Here is a 14,974-nt window from a genome sequence, read left to right as displayed (position 1 = left end):
TTAACCTTATCAGTATTCATATTCAAAAGGAGTTTTGCCAGCTGTTTTAACTACACAATTTGGTTCTATGATATTCAATAGCATTACAGGATGTAGTGTTTACAAACAGGGTGCAGCACCATTATTGTTTTTAGCATTTATGACAACAGCTAATTTGAACCAAGCAGAAACAAAAAGCTATGATAACACAATGGGGAATGCGTATGGTTTCGATTTATAAATAATTTGTGATATTGTGCGAATATTTGGTGATTGTTGTGAGGATTTGGATTTGGTACATTGTGGTTGTAGTGGTAGAATACTATTATGGATTATGGCTATGGTAGATGTGTTATATGCTACTTTAACATAACGTGAATTAAAAGAACCATATGTTCTCAAACCGTGTCCTCTCCCATTGTAAACGCAAAGCACGAGTATAACTGCAATACGCATTTTATACTCATACGACAACCCCGTACAAAGGACGGGTACTATGCTAGTAATACTGTGAAAGCTTATGGGTTTGATTGTTTTTCTAAATAATTTGTGTACAACCATTATAACATCATTACAATTACGTAAATCTGAATTTCATTGGTTCATAATTATAGTTTTATAGTAACAAATAAAACATTATGAAGATTGTCATTCCCACTACAAATCCTGATTGAATTGATTTAATGAAAATATGTACAAATTTCTTTATAAGTAGGTAAATTGAAGCTCTTATGTAGCAATGTTATAATTAACAAACAAAAATTATGTCAATTAGATTTGTTGATATTCTCGCTGGGAGTATCGTTACTCTAGTTCGGACTTGTTAACATTGTTAACATGGATCTGACCTCTTGTTTGTTGTAATTGAATGACATTTGCTCCGGCATGTATAAACACTGCATGTGTAATGGTAATGCTATGCAGTCGAGTTGTAAACAAAATAATGTTACGGTTCAAAATATATGTTTATGTTGCTACTGTAATTAATCGAATGATTATTAGGGCACGTTTTGATGACTAATATAAATAATTATAAATCTCGAGTAAAAATTCTGTTTACTTTTTCATCAATGACAATTATTTTCTAAAAATAATAATTAACTTATCAAAAATAATTAACAATTCGCAGTTCGGTCATTAGAATTAAAACGACTTATTATATCATGTAACATTTAAGGGGCCTCCAATATTACTTTAGCAACTGAAGATTAACTGTTGGGCGATCATTATTTTTTAAACTTAATTATCCCTTAAAGAATTACCAAACGATGTACATATGAGTAATAATGTAGATATGAGTAAGTAAAGAAAGTAAAAAAAAAAAAACTATAACACGTTTAATTAATAAAAAATATAAAGCTCAGATAAGAGACCTAAAACAATTGAGATAAAGAATGATGTCAAAATAAATAATGAAAATAGTCCATTGAACAAAACGAGCGAGAATTGAGTTATAGACACCAATAACGGGTAATGTAAATGATAGGACGTGCCTCTTCCATTTACTTCATTTATACAATGAAGTGCATTAGGCTAATGAAGTGTTTGTCTCAGAGATCTCAGCTCTGAGAGATGAAATATTAATTAAAGATTGCATTTAAATTCTATTGTTCCAAGCTACAGTGGTAGTTTAGCAAAATATATTTTATTTTTATTTTATATAGGCTAATTAAATAAACGGTATCAGCATTCTGACACATACTTTCTCCCATAATAAGTTTGTTAACAACCTTTATCATGTGTAAGCGGTGAGAGTAAATATACGGAAATGGGATTCGTACAATTTTGTTCAGAATTTAAAGACTATAACATACTAAATTTTTACCAAAATCGTTCGGGCCATTTTTGTGAAAATCCGATTTTTCTGTTATTTTATGGGGGTTTTATGTGAAAATGACATAATTTACATTTACTTTTGAACCGTAATTTTTACAGAAATGGGATTTGTACCATTTTGTTCAGAATATAAAAGACTATAACATACAAAATTTTTATCAAAATCGTTCGGGCCATTTTTGGGAAAATCCTATTTTTCCATTATTTTATGGGGTTTTATGGGAAAATCCCCATTGAAAATCAAAATTTCTAAAAAATAAAAAAATCATCAAATTTGTAAGGACCATAACATACTATGTTAAATAAAAACCGGATTTGTTTTCCTAAAATCATATTTCTCGTTATTTTATGGGGTTTTTATGGGAAAATAACAAAATTTACCATAACTTTCGAACCTTAATTTTTAAAGAAATGGGATTTGTACCATTTTGTTCAGAATTTAAAGGGCTACAACATACTAAATTTTTATCAAAATCGTTCGGGCCATTTTTGAGATAATCTGATTTTTTCCGGTTTTTTATGGGTTTTTATGGGAAAATCTCCATTAAAAATCAAAATTTCAAAAAAATTAAAAAAACGCCTGGAGATACCATGGATTAGAACCTACATACCAAATTTCATCGAAATCGGACCACAGGTGTAGTCTCTAGCTCTGTACACATCCAGACACACAGACACACACACACACACACACACACACACACACACACAGACATCACTTCGAAAACCACTTTTTTGGGTCCAGGGGGACCCAAAACGAATATATCCACTCAAAACTCAAACTCGAAAATTTTGACGAAAACAATACTTTCTCCATATACTATGGTATAGGGGGAGAAAGTAAAAAACACAGAGCTGTAATAAGTATAACTATACTTGGTCATTTAAAGAGGAGAATGAACATCAATCTAAGGGAAAATGCTGAAATGACAACGCTAAGATAAATATAATTTACCTATCTTGATTATAATAGTTAGATTAAAAAAAAACACGCGAAGTGGAAATGAAAAATGAACAAATTGAATTACTATTCCAAATGAAAAAAGGTTTGATATTGTCCCCAATTGGCTTGGTTTACAGAAATTCAAAACATGTATGTGTTATTCAGTAGTTAATTCTGTTTTAAAATCTTATTTTAAAATGATTTGAAGCATTACAATATTTGAAACTTTTTAGTTAGAAATTAACGTATAAATTATAGTGACTATGATACATATGTTGTCACAATTTCTCAATTTTAAATTCCCAGCCTTAACTATTGCCTTAAAATTATTCATTATGGGTGTGATAAATTCATAAAATGGGTGTAAACGAACAGTCAATGTTTATAACTAATTAGGTTTTCAGATGCTGGTAATTGATGCACATGTAACATTTGGTTCCTCTTTGTGGTGCAAAAGGTAAATACAAATGCACCGTACGGCTCACTAAGTTGTAAATACACGTTCATTAGGCTTCACCTTTGTCATAACCAACGATGTAAACGATGTACTATATAAACCACTACATCGTACATGAGTTGTTTATCTCATTGTTCATTATTACTTATAAAACTCATTTTGTAGATGATAGCAGTTAAATAGTAGACAATAAAATCATTTTCCAATTTTAAGAAAAATAACTTCTTTACTCAATTTTTCCCGCTTAACAGATTGCCTTCAATCACCCGCCTTTTTAATCGCTTAGGAATTATTTTGTCAACTCCTAAACTCACTTACAAAATGAGCAACTTCATTAGTAAACTCTGAGTTTAACGTTTGTTGTTGACGACTTTCAAAGAACATTTTTTCAAGGCAATTGAGTTTTGTGAATTTGAAGTCTAGATTTTTGAAGTTTAATGTAATGGAAATTTATTCGACTTGAAACTTTCTTCGATGGACCACGGGTCAAGTCTGTTGTCGATTGTTCTTTATAAGGCCGTTTATAAGTCTTCAAACAAATTCAAGACCAGTCAATCAATTAAGTTGAAAAAAATATATTTAAGTTTTTTTCAACAATTTAAGTTCGTTCATTTTAAAATTTAAAATTGGATATTGTTTGAAATAAAATTCAGTAAAATTAGGTGATTCAATCATAAAACTTCATTAGTTCATAGGAAAATATTATTAGGGTTGACGTGCAAGGTAAGTTTATTATATTTATTTACTATCAATTTACTGTGTAACGTTACTCTTGCTGATTAAGACACCTTTTGACTAAAAGTGATGGCATACAGTAATACAAAAAATAGCGCTAATTTTATTCAAAGTAAATTTATGTTCTGCATACATAAGCAGCTACTCTTCGGTACGTTAGTTAGACAAACACATATTGGTTGAACAATCTTTTAATAACCATACTGACCAGGTCCACGTCTATCATGACCAGTTTCTAGGACTGCAATGGTCATCTTAAAAGACACCAGTATTGTTGACTGTTGATATTTCTTCTTCATTATCACGTGATGTTGCCAACTGACGATCTGCTTCTCCTGTTTACAGTTTCCCTTGTCTTTTCAAGGACATTGGCAAGGACGTCCACTCTTTCCACTCTTTCCACTTCTCTTACTTTCTCCGCCGATGCTGTGAGCGTACGTCTGATGACTCTTATTTCATTATGGTCTCTCGCTATAGTGAGGATTCACAGTTAACGATCATTTTAGCTAGAGGCCTGCAAAATTTTTTATATAGTTAAATAGACTTATGAGGGTTCAAGGTTAACAGTTTTATTCACCCCTCTTTCATTTTGTCAATCAATGGAATTTTTTGTGTATTATTAATATTTTCTCAGTTCGGTTATGTATTTTTTTTTGTAAAAAACCAAACATACATAAAAATAAAAATAAAAACTTATTTCTCTTAGAAGTAATTTTGAATTATCATTTGTATGAAAGTAAATTAACCAATTAGGCTACTTAATAAATAGTAAGGTAAATAGTATAAGTTTTCATTACTTTTGCCAATATTTGTTTTATATTGTATTAAACACAATAAATTTCATAAATTTGATGAATACATCAACAGCCGTATTCACTACTATTGAAGAAGAATAGGCATTTAGCAGTTAGTAGTGCTTAGTGTTAAAATCAATTATTACATTTACTATAAATAAATAAATAATACATTATAACCCCACGTAAATATTACCTTGCTTGAAACGCACACGCGCTGAAGCAAATTCGCAGTCTTCCATAAAACCCATTATACTTGTATGTTTGTGATGTTAATTTCACCTTTCATAGCTTTAGTAACACAACCATATTTAGAACCGCATTAGGCTCCGTTGTAAACTCAGTCATCCCCTGTGTGTCATCTTGGTTTTAGGAGAATAATACATAATCTGTCAACATGTTAATTCGATCTTCTTATGGCCGCCATCACCTTGTCTTCAGCCAGAGATATACCTGTTTGATACTTCATTTTTTAAACTTGTACGTTTATAATAATTTTCATGTTACTATTCAATAAGTTAGCATAAATCGTATGGGGAAAATCAATACAATGGACAGTCAGAAAGTAAGCAAAAATGTGTTATAAAACAATTATTTTATAAAGAATAACATGGTATTAGGAAAATTCGAAAGTAAATTGTCTAAATGAACAAGTGGTTATAGTGTTTGACTTTAAAACTTTAGGTTCCCATTTGGATCTAGACTTGGATTAGTTCTGGATCTAGATGCCCCTTTCCATTGGGCTCCCCACCATCAACGATGCTTTCGAATAAAATATTACCGAGAGAGTAACGAGACAGCTTTTGGACATTTATATTCTAAATGTGTAAAAATAATCAGGATATTGGCGTAGAAAATGCCCAACCATAAATGTATGTGGGAATTTACCAAAACTACAACGATGTTTTATAGTTAATTTAGCAACTTGGTCAAAAGACCAATCGGACAGCCCGGGGTGGCATCGGCAGCTCGAGCCTCGGCCGCGCTCTCGCCACTTTCTCGGTCACTCTATGCTCCACTTGTGCCGCGGATTTCATGGTTCTGCTCTCAACATCCGGGCCAATGCCATCCACACGCAGGCGCAGGTGCTTCAATTATTCATCTGAACAATTCAATCCGGACTGATACTGACAAGTTACTGATGAAAGGCCTTGTCCAATAAAGGTTATTGAATACTCACATTATATTTCGACGGGTAAACAAGGATTGAAAACATTTAAAAATGATTGTTCTTTACTTGGTACAGCTCAAATGGATTTTTAATATTGACCGAGTTTTTGCAAATAATTATTCATATTTAAACTACTCATAATGGTAACCTAATTATTTGTTAAATTCTTAAATAAAGGTAATTTTAAACAATATCGGTAATAAATGAACGAATGAGGAACCTTTAGGCTAGAAAACCCTGAACATTTATACTGTAATCTACAAATAGTACGTATAGGTAAGTGTATGAATTTTTAGGTTATAAAACCTGGTATGAACAATCTGATTTTATAAATTTTTTACCTTGAACTGCGCTCAGAAACCGATTTTGGCTACGGATTGAAGTAACAAACACCATCTTACAGTTTTCGGTTTAAAATGTTTCGTTCTTCAACAGTAGATGAGTAAAATACGAGGTCCACGTGCAGGATGAAAAGTGCTGCAAATCAGAGTCGAACCAAAGATCTCGTATAAAAAATGGGATGTACCTAAAAAAAATTATAACTTATTGTAGAGTAAATAAATGTAGTCAAGTGTCGTGTTTATGATGTAGCCTATTTCGTTAATCTAATACGAATATGGTTTATTAATTCACTTAGGTACTAAAAGAACTTGTTACCTTTTTATTTACAAGGTAGAACGAAAGATTGACCACAGCAATCTGATAACTAGAATTATGTTTGATTAAATGTGAACAAATTGTAGTTCTCCTTTGGCGATTTTAGTTTAAAAACCATTTTTTTCCATAACAGAAACATATGTCTTCGTTTACTCCGACAATCCGCGACCTCGTTATTGACTGTCTCAATTACTGAAAGACCTACAGTACGTCAGAAGTAGAGTGTCCAATTGTGAGAGACCAGGAAGGTAGTTGGAACGGTCAGTTAGTTACAATGCGCTTTCTCAGAGTGCTGCACACAAGCAGGTGTTAGGCTTTAGGCGCAGAACATGAATGTGAATAGCACGTGGACGTGGCTTAATGCATGCCTCCTCTCGCATACCGAGTACTGACTGACCAGTGACCACTCTGTGTGTTGCATATAAAGCCAATTGAGGCATTTTGCAACCAAGTGGTAAGCTTACAAACACTTTTATTTGGGGACTGAGGTTACATTCGATAACGTATGGATTCAATACATGTTTTATGAAGTTACTTATATGCCTACGTTACCATTATAATGAAATTTTGACATCAAGACAAAAGAGTGTATCACTTTGTAAGTTTTGTTGAAATAAGATATTAATGATATGCATATTCTTGCATATTATAAATAACTCGTGTTTAATTCATTTACGAGTTCTGAAACGAAAATAAAACATAGATTTTGACAGACGTTTAAAGTGTCAAGCCATGATAGTAATATCATACAGCCAAGAAGATAAGTATTTAACATAAAGTAACGCAAAGCAGTACTAAGCCTGCATGTTCGTAAACTTATCTAGATAATCAGTTGTAAACTTATCAATAATCATCAATCAAACAATCGCTACGCTTGTACATGAGCTAATCTTGAAATTAAAATCAAATGAAATTAAAAAGGTTTTTAGTCAAGTTAGGACCATATTGCCCTTTCTCACACTTAACCTGACAAATATAAATACATAGAATAAAAGAGATAACTTAATCGAATTATACATATACTTGAAAATTATGTAAATATCTTATAAGATATAAAATATACATGCAAATTTAACAACAACATAAAAGAAATATTGTGCAATAGTAATAAACAAATCTTTAAAATAGCATTATGGTTTTCGTAAGCAATCAATTTCGAAATTTAAAATTTCTTTTTAATTTAATGATTGATTAAAAAAACTTACCATTTTTGCTATACAAAGGATTTGTTTGAACGAAAATACTTTTTTTTTATTCTTTAATTGATTGTATACTAGGTCTAAATCTAATACATAAATGTGGTTCTAGGGTCTTCTAACTATTATTCAAAATCATAATTTGAAAGATGTTCACAATAAAATACTCAGAAATATAAATTACTATGCCTTGTCAAGGTTACCTAAATCACCATTTGTATGGGACAAAACGAACTCTTTATTTGCATAAAATAAATAGAATCCCTATCAGTAGGGAGGAATATTGATTGGAAAAGTTGTGAGAATGGAATTGAAACATAAAACGTTTAGCGTCGGACGGTGATTGATTCAACGTGAGTTTATGAAGCATAAAAAAGCGATTTGTTGCCAAAACAACTTATTTCCAGAAAGTGTTTGACGAGAGCTGTTTTGCGAACTTATTTACTACTGCACATTTAGAATATAAGCAAGAAAATCCGAGTTTACCGACTCAACTTTTTGTAAACACGCTGAGCTTCGATAGAACTTGTTGAGAGTTTATGGGGCCAGATTTTACCGACTTAACCACGAACCTCTTACATAAATAAACACTTATTCGGCAGTGTACGTGAAAACATTTACCTTGCTACAGTAGCGAGTAAATTTTAACTTGTTGATTCTGTTACCACACGTATGTATAAAACTATTAAATAATACCACACGTATTACTCTACAACTGTTTGAAGTTTAGTTTGAAAGGTTTCTATTTACTAATTATTTCTTACCAGACTATCGCTAGATATTTAATTTCATCCTAAACACTGAACTTAAAGCCTATCGATAATCAATCGATACAACGGTTTCCTTCTAATTACAATAAAACCCAGCTTACAACTGTTGAGTATATTTTTAAACATATTTGTTTCATTAAATATACTATCCTAGTTTCCTGTTTTAATATAATACTGATAAAGTGAAACCTGTAAAAACTAGTCCCGTAGAATAGTTTGGTACATGTATAACGCATACATTGAAATAAATAAAATACATTTTAATGTTTAAAGCCAAAACAGTTTTTATAGCCAATTTCAGAGAAAATGGGACAAAGATAATAAAGTTAGCTGCTTTGTAGGAACAATTAAAGTGTTTGTGAGCAACTCAATGTAGTTTTTATTCTCATTTCCATATAAGCATGGTTTTTGACCTTTAACACAATCTTTAAATCTTAATGTTTACAGTAGTAACCACTACTATACAGCATAGTAATAAATATAAGTAAAAGTCCTACAAGATATATTTCCTGAATCAACGTAGCCAAGTAACTATGGTTAACCTAAACTGTATTATTAGCTTACATTATTTTTATAATTGAGTAGACGGCAACCTGCATTGTTACTAAAGTAATAACAAAATACGCCACTGCTAAACTAAGCTACCTAAAATAGTAGATTACATTTTAGGGTATTATCGCGAATGTCTATAGACACCCATACTATAGCCTAGGCTAACCAGCTGTTGGGAAACGAATAATAATTTGACTAAGGAATCTTATTATCAAAGCACGTTAGCCTTTATTTTAATATAAAAATAACATATATTACCGTACACCTACTTAGAAATGAATATAACATTTATAAAATATCACAAAAAACTATTTATTCACAAATGCATTTAATCCATTTCTTAAAATAAACTCAAGTTTGGGGTTTGATAATTTTAGTTTAGATGTTTAATAATGCTTTGGTTAAATAGTTCCTAGAGCTTTTCCTAGAGCTCCGCTGAGTGATCTATGATTACTTCCTAAGAACCATTTGTGTGTTCCTTAAAATTTCACTGAGCTCTTCCTTCCTGTTTCCTCATTGTTATCCCTGAGCTATTTATATTTTCTCTTTAAGCACTCCTTTGGTGTTCGCAAGATTTCACAGAGCTTCACTGAGTTTCTTCCTGACATATTCATGTGTACTCGTTATGTCCCTAGTGGGTGTACACTTTACACCGAGCTCAACCAGAACTTCATTGAATTCTCCTTTATGACTCTTGTGTACTGTTCTCTATCTAAGGTCCCTTCTTCTTATGCTCTGATTCCCTTAGACCTTTGCGTTTACTCTTAAGCATTCTCTAAGTGCACACTAAGTTCTATTCGATTTTCATTTTATTCTTTTTATTTTATCTCTGTGTTCTCTTGTTTCTATTCAACTTATGGTTTCTCTGGGTCCCATGTTTGGTCCTTGTTCTTCCCTCGCTTCGCGCGACCGTCACGCTAAGGTCAAGGGCCTCTTGACGTCATTTATTGAGATAACACCGTGTTGTTAAAGGATTTGTCTCGGCCGTTCCACAGATCTGAGACAACGGTTCACGATCAGTTGCGACATATATCAGTTAAATGTCAAGACTATTTGCGTTTCAAAAGTCCTCTTATCGAGACGATTCAACGAGCGTCGTGACTTTTGATTCCCTTTGTCTTTCAAAGGTCCTGAACATAAATGTTTTTACTCAATGGGAACAATAGTTCAGCAGTGTTTAGACAAAACTAATTATTTGATTAACAAAACAAATGCTCAGATGACCATGAAATAGGTCATTTAATTAGCCAATCATAATTAAATTGGCCTGAACACATTGACTTTCAAATTTCAATGTTTTTGAGCTATTGTCTTTATACGTTAGCCTTGCACTACATTTCTATTGTGGAAGACAAAACATTATTGGCCGATGGATTAAAGGTTATAATGTTTGTAATTATATAAATCATCGATCTACTCGTAGTAGATATTATTGTTTGTAATGCAAGACAAAACCATAACACGAACGCATCTAAAACTAACAAATTTATTATTGTGTCACTAGAAACGTTAAACGTTGAACAAAATGACTAAATATAAATAAAACTACATACTAACTCGTAATAGTCATAAAATCGATAAAAACTTGAAATAGTTATTTGGCTGATGGCAAACGTTAAATTGGATGCTAAATTCAATCATGAGAGAACCAACTTAAATAAAGAACTAAAAAATTCTAAGATTATTTTCCTATCAACATAGGACGAATTTCCACCTATAAAAAATATACTATGCTTTAAAAAATTTATTTAGATAAAAATAAACGTGCTAATTGTATTTTATATTGTATAGCTGGATTAGAAACTAACTTCTATTTGCATGCACGGGCTTCAATAACTATCACACGAGTTAAATAGCTGCATTTCCATGCCCAGGTATTTATTACAAGATTTTAATCAGGTACTCACAGAATAACACGTACGATAGGACAACAATATTTGGGTCGAGACTTAAGTTGAAATCTGAATACAATGCCTCCCACACGCGTTTCTGGCCAACCTATCGGCTGGTTGCAACACAAAGACATGATTACTCTATCAGAATGACGTACCACTCGAACCGTTGCTGACCGACATGGAACTATGCTGTGCATTCTGGCACTCCGCTCAGAGATTTATCAAAGAGGCCATTCATGTCAGAACTATTCATCTACATAAGTAGTACTGCATGATCTGTGTTGCATCAACTCTATGTTTCTCAATCGATCACTTTCTGTATACATTTGTTTCGAGAAATATGTAGATATTATGTATATAGTTGAAAGGGTAAAGAATTCTTGGAAAATATTAAATGGACTGTGATGAAATAAAAAAAAAAAAATTCTTATAAGTTTACATTGTTTACTAAGAAATGTGAAACTATGTTTTATCGACCTTCACGTACGTTATTATTAGGCTATTGTCATAAGAATATCATATTATCATCCGTCGACTTTAAAAGTAGTCTTGCATACATTGGGCATAACATGTCAAACATTGACTTTTTTAAAAAGTTTTACTATCGTAATTGGTCTTGAGTAACAAATATTATTGTACACTAAGGATTTAATCACATCTCCTATTTGACCCCGAGCAAAATTTTTAATCCATTTCGTTTTTTGAAAGTAACGTTTACACGGTACTTTTTTCTTCCAAAATTTTGTAGGAAAATATTTTAAAATAGCGTATATCATGTTAATCAAACGTAAATAATACCCTACCACCAATCTAAGTAATATGAATGGTTTTTCAAAACTGAAATAAAATATTATAGCTGCGTCATAAATTTAAAAATCAAAGAATAAATCGAGACAGTTTTCACGAGTTCTCGGTTGTAAAAACAAACCTATTCAGTATTGGTTAATAATGCTTTCCACGCACATTGCCGTTATTGTCCCTTTTTGGCAGGCTGCCGATGTTCCACTTGGATCTAATGGTATTTATGTTAAGGCCGGTATCTATCTATACCATCATATAAGTTTTGTTAAATGAAAAATCCTATATGAATGGCCTGATGAAATGTGAGTACATTCTTATTTTTCTTTTATTAACAATAATAATAACAAAAATGAGATGTGTAAATTGAAGCTCATGAAACACTGAATTGATTACAACACCATTCATATGAAAATGATTGGGTAACATTTTAGGTAAAATTTTGTAATTGCAACAAAAACAATCATTATTATAAAAAATGCCGATAATTTAAATACAAAAAAGGAATTCAAGTTCTAATGAGTGTTCTAAATTAGTGTGCTCCACCATATTTCAATATTTACATTTAGGACTTCTAAACATTATTCGAGCTTACTATTTTCTTAAATTATAACTCTATCCTTATCGTTGTTTTGGATATTTTTGAATACAGATTTGCTCATTAACTACCACTATTTCTCACTTCTCGGTACGGTGATGTGGCGTGCAAGGCAGGGTGCAGGTGGACGACTGGTCCAGCGCTGCAACCCGTTGCGGCACGGAAGTGGGTGCTAAGGCGAAGGCCTTGTCGTGACCTTGGTGTCCCAGATAGGACCGTTAGCACCAGTTAGGTCCGGCCGATATTGCATAACGGAAGTGGGATGAGTAGGGACCAAACGCCGCATTCCAGGACAAATAGCAAGGTCAGCTCCTCCCCCACACAACTACACGTACAAAACATGTATACACACACTATCATAACAATAAACCGCACATGCATCACCCACAATGCAGGTTATATTGATACATAACGGAAGTGGGAAGAATCTGGACCAAACTGGGTATTCCAGGCCATCTGCCTCCTCCACGGTACTACACGTAAATATAATATCTACGAAAAATCAGGTAATCTTACCACAATACATAACAAACACACAATAGCATGGAATAGGCTACTCAGTTAACATTAACACATAGCAGCTTGTAATAAATGGAAACACATCTAGCTTCCGGTAACATACATTTGTATACAGCAACAGGGTAGCTGTCGAGTGATGTCCGACAAGGCTTCTTAATAATTGTAAGGAAAGTGGCATCAAATAAAAAAGACAGAGACAACGCTATCTACAAACTAGTCAGTATTTAAGTGAAAACACTTAAACATTATGTAGATTTAGCTTCACGTAATGATTCTGTTATCTTTATTTTGTAGGAGAACATTCGTAACAATTTTCCTGAACTACGATTTCATAGTCCTATTTACACATAAATAGCATTTATAGCATTTCAAAAGTATTTTATCAGTCGAACAAGATGGTAAATATAATTTTCACAATGCACATTTGTTGTAACTAGAAATATAACCATTTGTTTAATATACAACAAATTATGTATAACAATGGTTGAGACACATAGGATCGGTAACTGCGGGAATTCCAGGAAGTAGCCCTACTGGTAGCAAATAGTAGGCAACCATTAAGAAGTAATTCTAGTTTATAAGTCCATATTAGTGATATTGCCTACAAGCTATGATTCGTAAGACACTTTCGTATTTAAAAAAATGAGGAAAATTGCCATAGGAGTAGATTTGTCGACTAGAACAAGTCTGGACATTCTTAAGAACAACCTGACGTTTTGAGCCATATATTTCCATGACAATTGCCTCTAGAGTAGTTATCTTTGGTTGGCTTGGCTGACGGCATAATCTTTTCAACCATATTATAATTCTGATAGAGTCCTCCCTCATAATATCAAATCTAATGTATACATTTCCTCCAGAGTGTGGCAGCTTTTCCGAATTCCAAGGCAGTTATCACTATTATTCAAGAGCTCTTATAAATAGACATACGATTTGTCTGAGATTTGACGATTCCATGTTGTTACAGGCATATCAGTGAGCCAGGGAGCTGTTGAGTACTACGGAAAGTTCATCGCACCTCTGTCTAACTACCACCACGAAGTCAGCGGTGATGTGTACGCTGTAGATGCTCGCACGCTGCACATCCGAAACTTCAACTACGACGGCCAGGGCCCAGGTGAGTCTTACACTTGTTTATGGAATAAAAAGAGGGTCAGTTAAAAGTGTGGTTATTCAAACATGAAAATGAAATATGTGTCAGGTTAATGAATAATAATGAAAAGGAACCTCTAAATCTAAAGGAACTTCTATTGGTAGTGTAGCCTCAGCTATATAATTTTTATAACTTGGCTACTAGACGAAGAAGAATGTTATGCTAGAGTAAAACTTGTTTTACTCCGTAGAGTCAAACTTGTTTTACTCCGTAGAGTCAAACTTGTTTTTGACCGTATTATAATAATACATTTGATCAATTATTCACAACGATGATATAGCATAGGTTATGTAAATGACAGCAGTTGCATGATAAATATTAACTAGTCCCCTAGCAAAATTCAGCGTGTTAACAGTGACGATTCCATGAGGGGGGGGGGAGGAGTTCAGGACTAAACAACCCCTCATTGGACCCTAAAATAAATTTAAAAATACATTTTGTCCTTCAACGTAACGGAGGTTCTTGAAGAAAAATGTCTTTAGAAAGTCACTAAACGAGTTTAAACTAAAATTTGAAAAAAAAGAAACATGGGAAGCAAAACATGATTAATTTTTTCATTAAATGAGTTAACGCACCCTTGTAAATAAGTTGACCGAACAAAACTTACACGGACGTTGAGTCTCAGCATACGTCTGCATGCACTGAATGTGATTTTTCAGTTTCGTCTCCTTCGTCAAATAATATATGTAGCCTAAATGAATAATGAAGTCAATTTTGGCCAACCACAAAAGTTTCCTTTGCAATTAATTGTATACATATTACTTTATTTCTTCATTGAATACTGCACAAATATAGAAATGTTCATGAATGTACAGTATTTAAGCTAATCGTACCGCCTTACAATTAGGTTGAATAGATTTAGGCTGAAATTAGTTACCTAAACATGCCATTTTACAGTGACTAAACTGAAGATTCAAAAGC

At 32.6% G+C, this 14,974-nt stretch overlaps 1 protein-coding gene across 1 annotated transcript in view; it reads left to right on the top strand.

Moving 5' to 3' along the window:
- The window catches only part of LOC129004110 (protein Skeletor, isoforms D/E-like), a 67,310-nt gene that overhangs the window by 9,144 nt on the left and 43,192 nt on the right, over positions 1-14,974 (top strand). Inside the window, exon 2 of the mRNA XM_054432541.1 lies at positions 13,868-14,017. Within this exon, the coding sequence (XP_054288516.1) occupies positions 13,868-14,017 (150 nt within the window). The remainder of the gene's footprint in view (positions 1-13,867; positions 14,018-14,974) is intronic.

The sequence above is a fragment of the Macrosteles quadrilineatus genome, unplaced genomic scaffold (genome assembly GCF_028750875.1).
Source record: "Macrosteles quadrilineatus isolate MER2022 unplaced genomic scaffold, UCM_ALF_1.0 Scaffold_1__1_contigs__length_201487025, whole genome shotgun sequence".
Taxonomy (NCBI): Eukaryota; Metazoa; Arthropoda; class Insecta; order Hemiptera; family Cicadellidae; genus Macrosteles; species Macrosteles quadrilineatus.
This window is presented reverse-complemented; position numbering and strand designations above follow the sequence as displayed.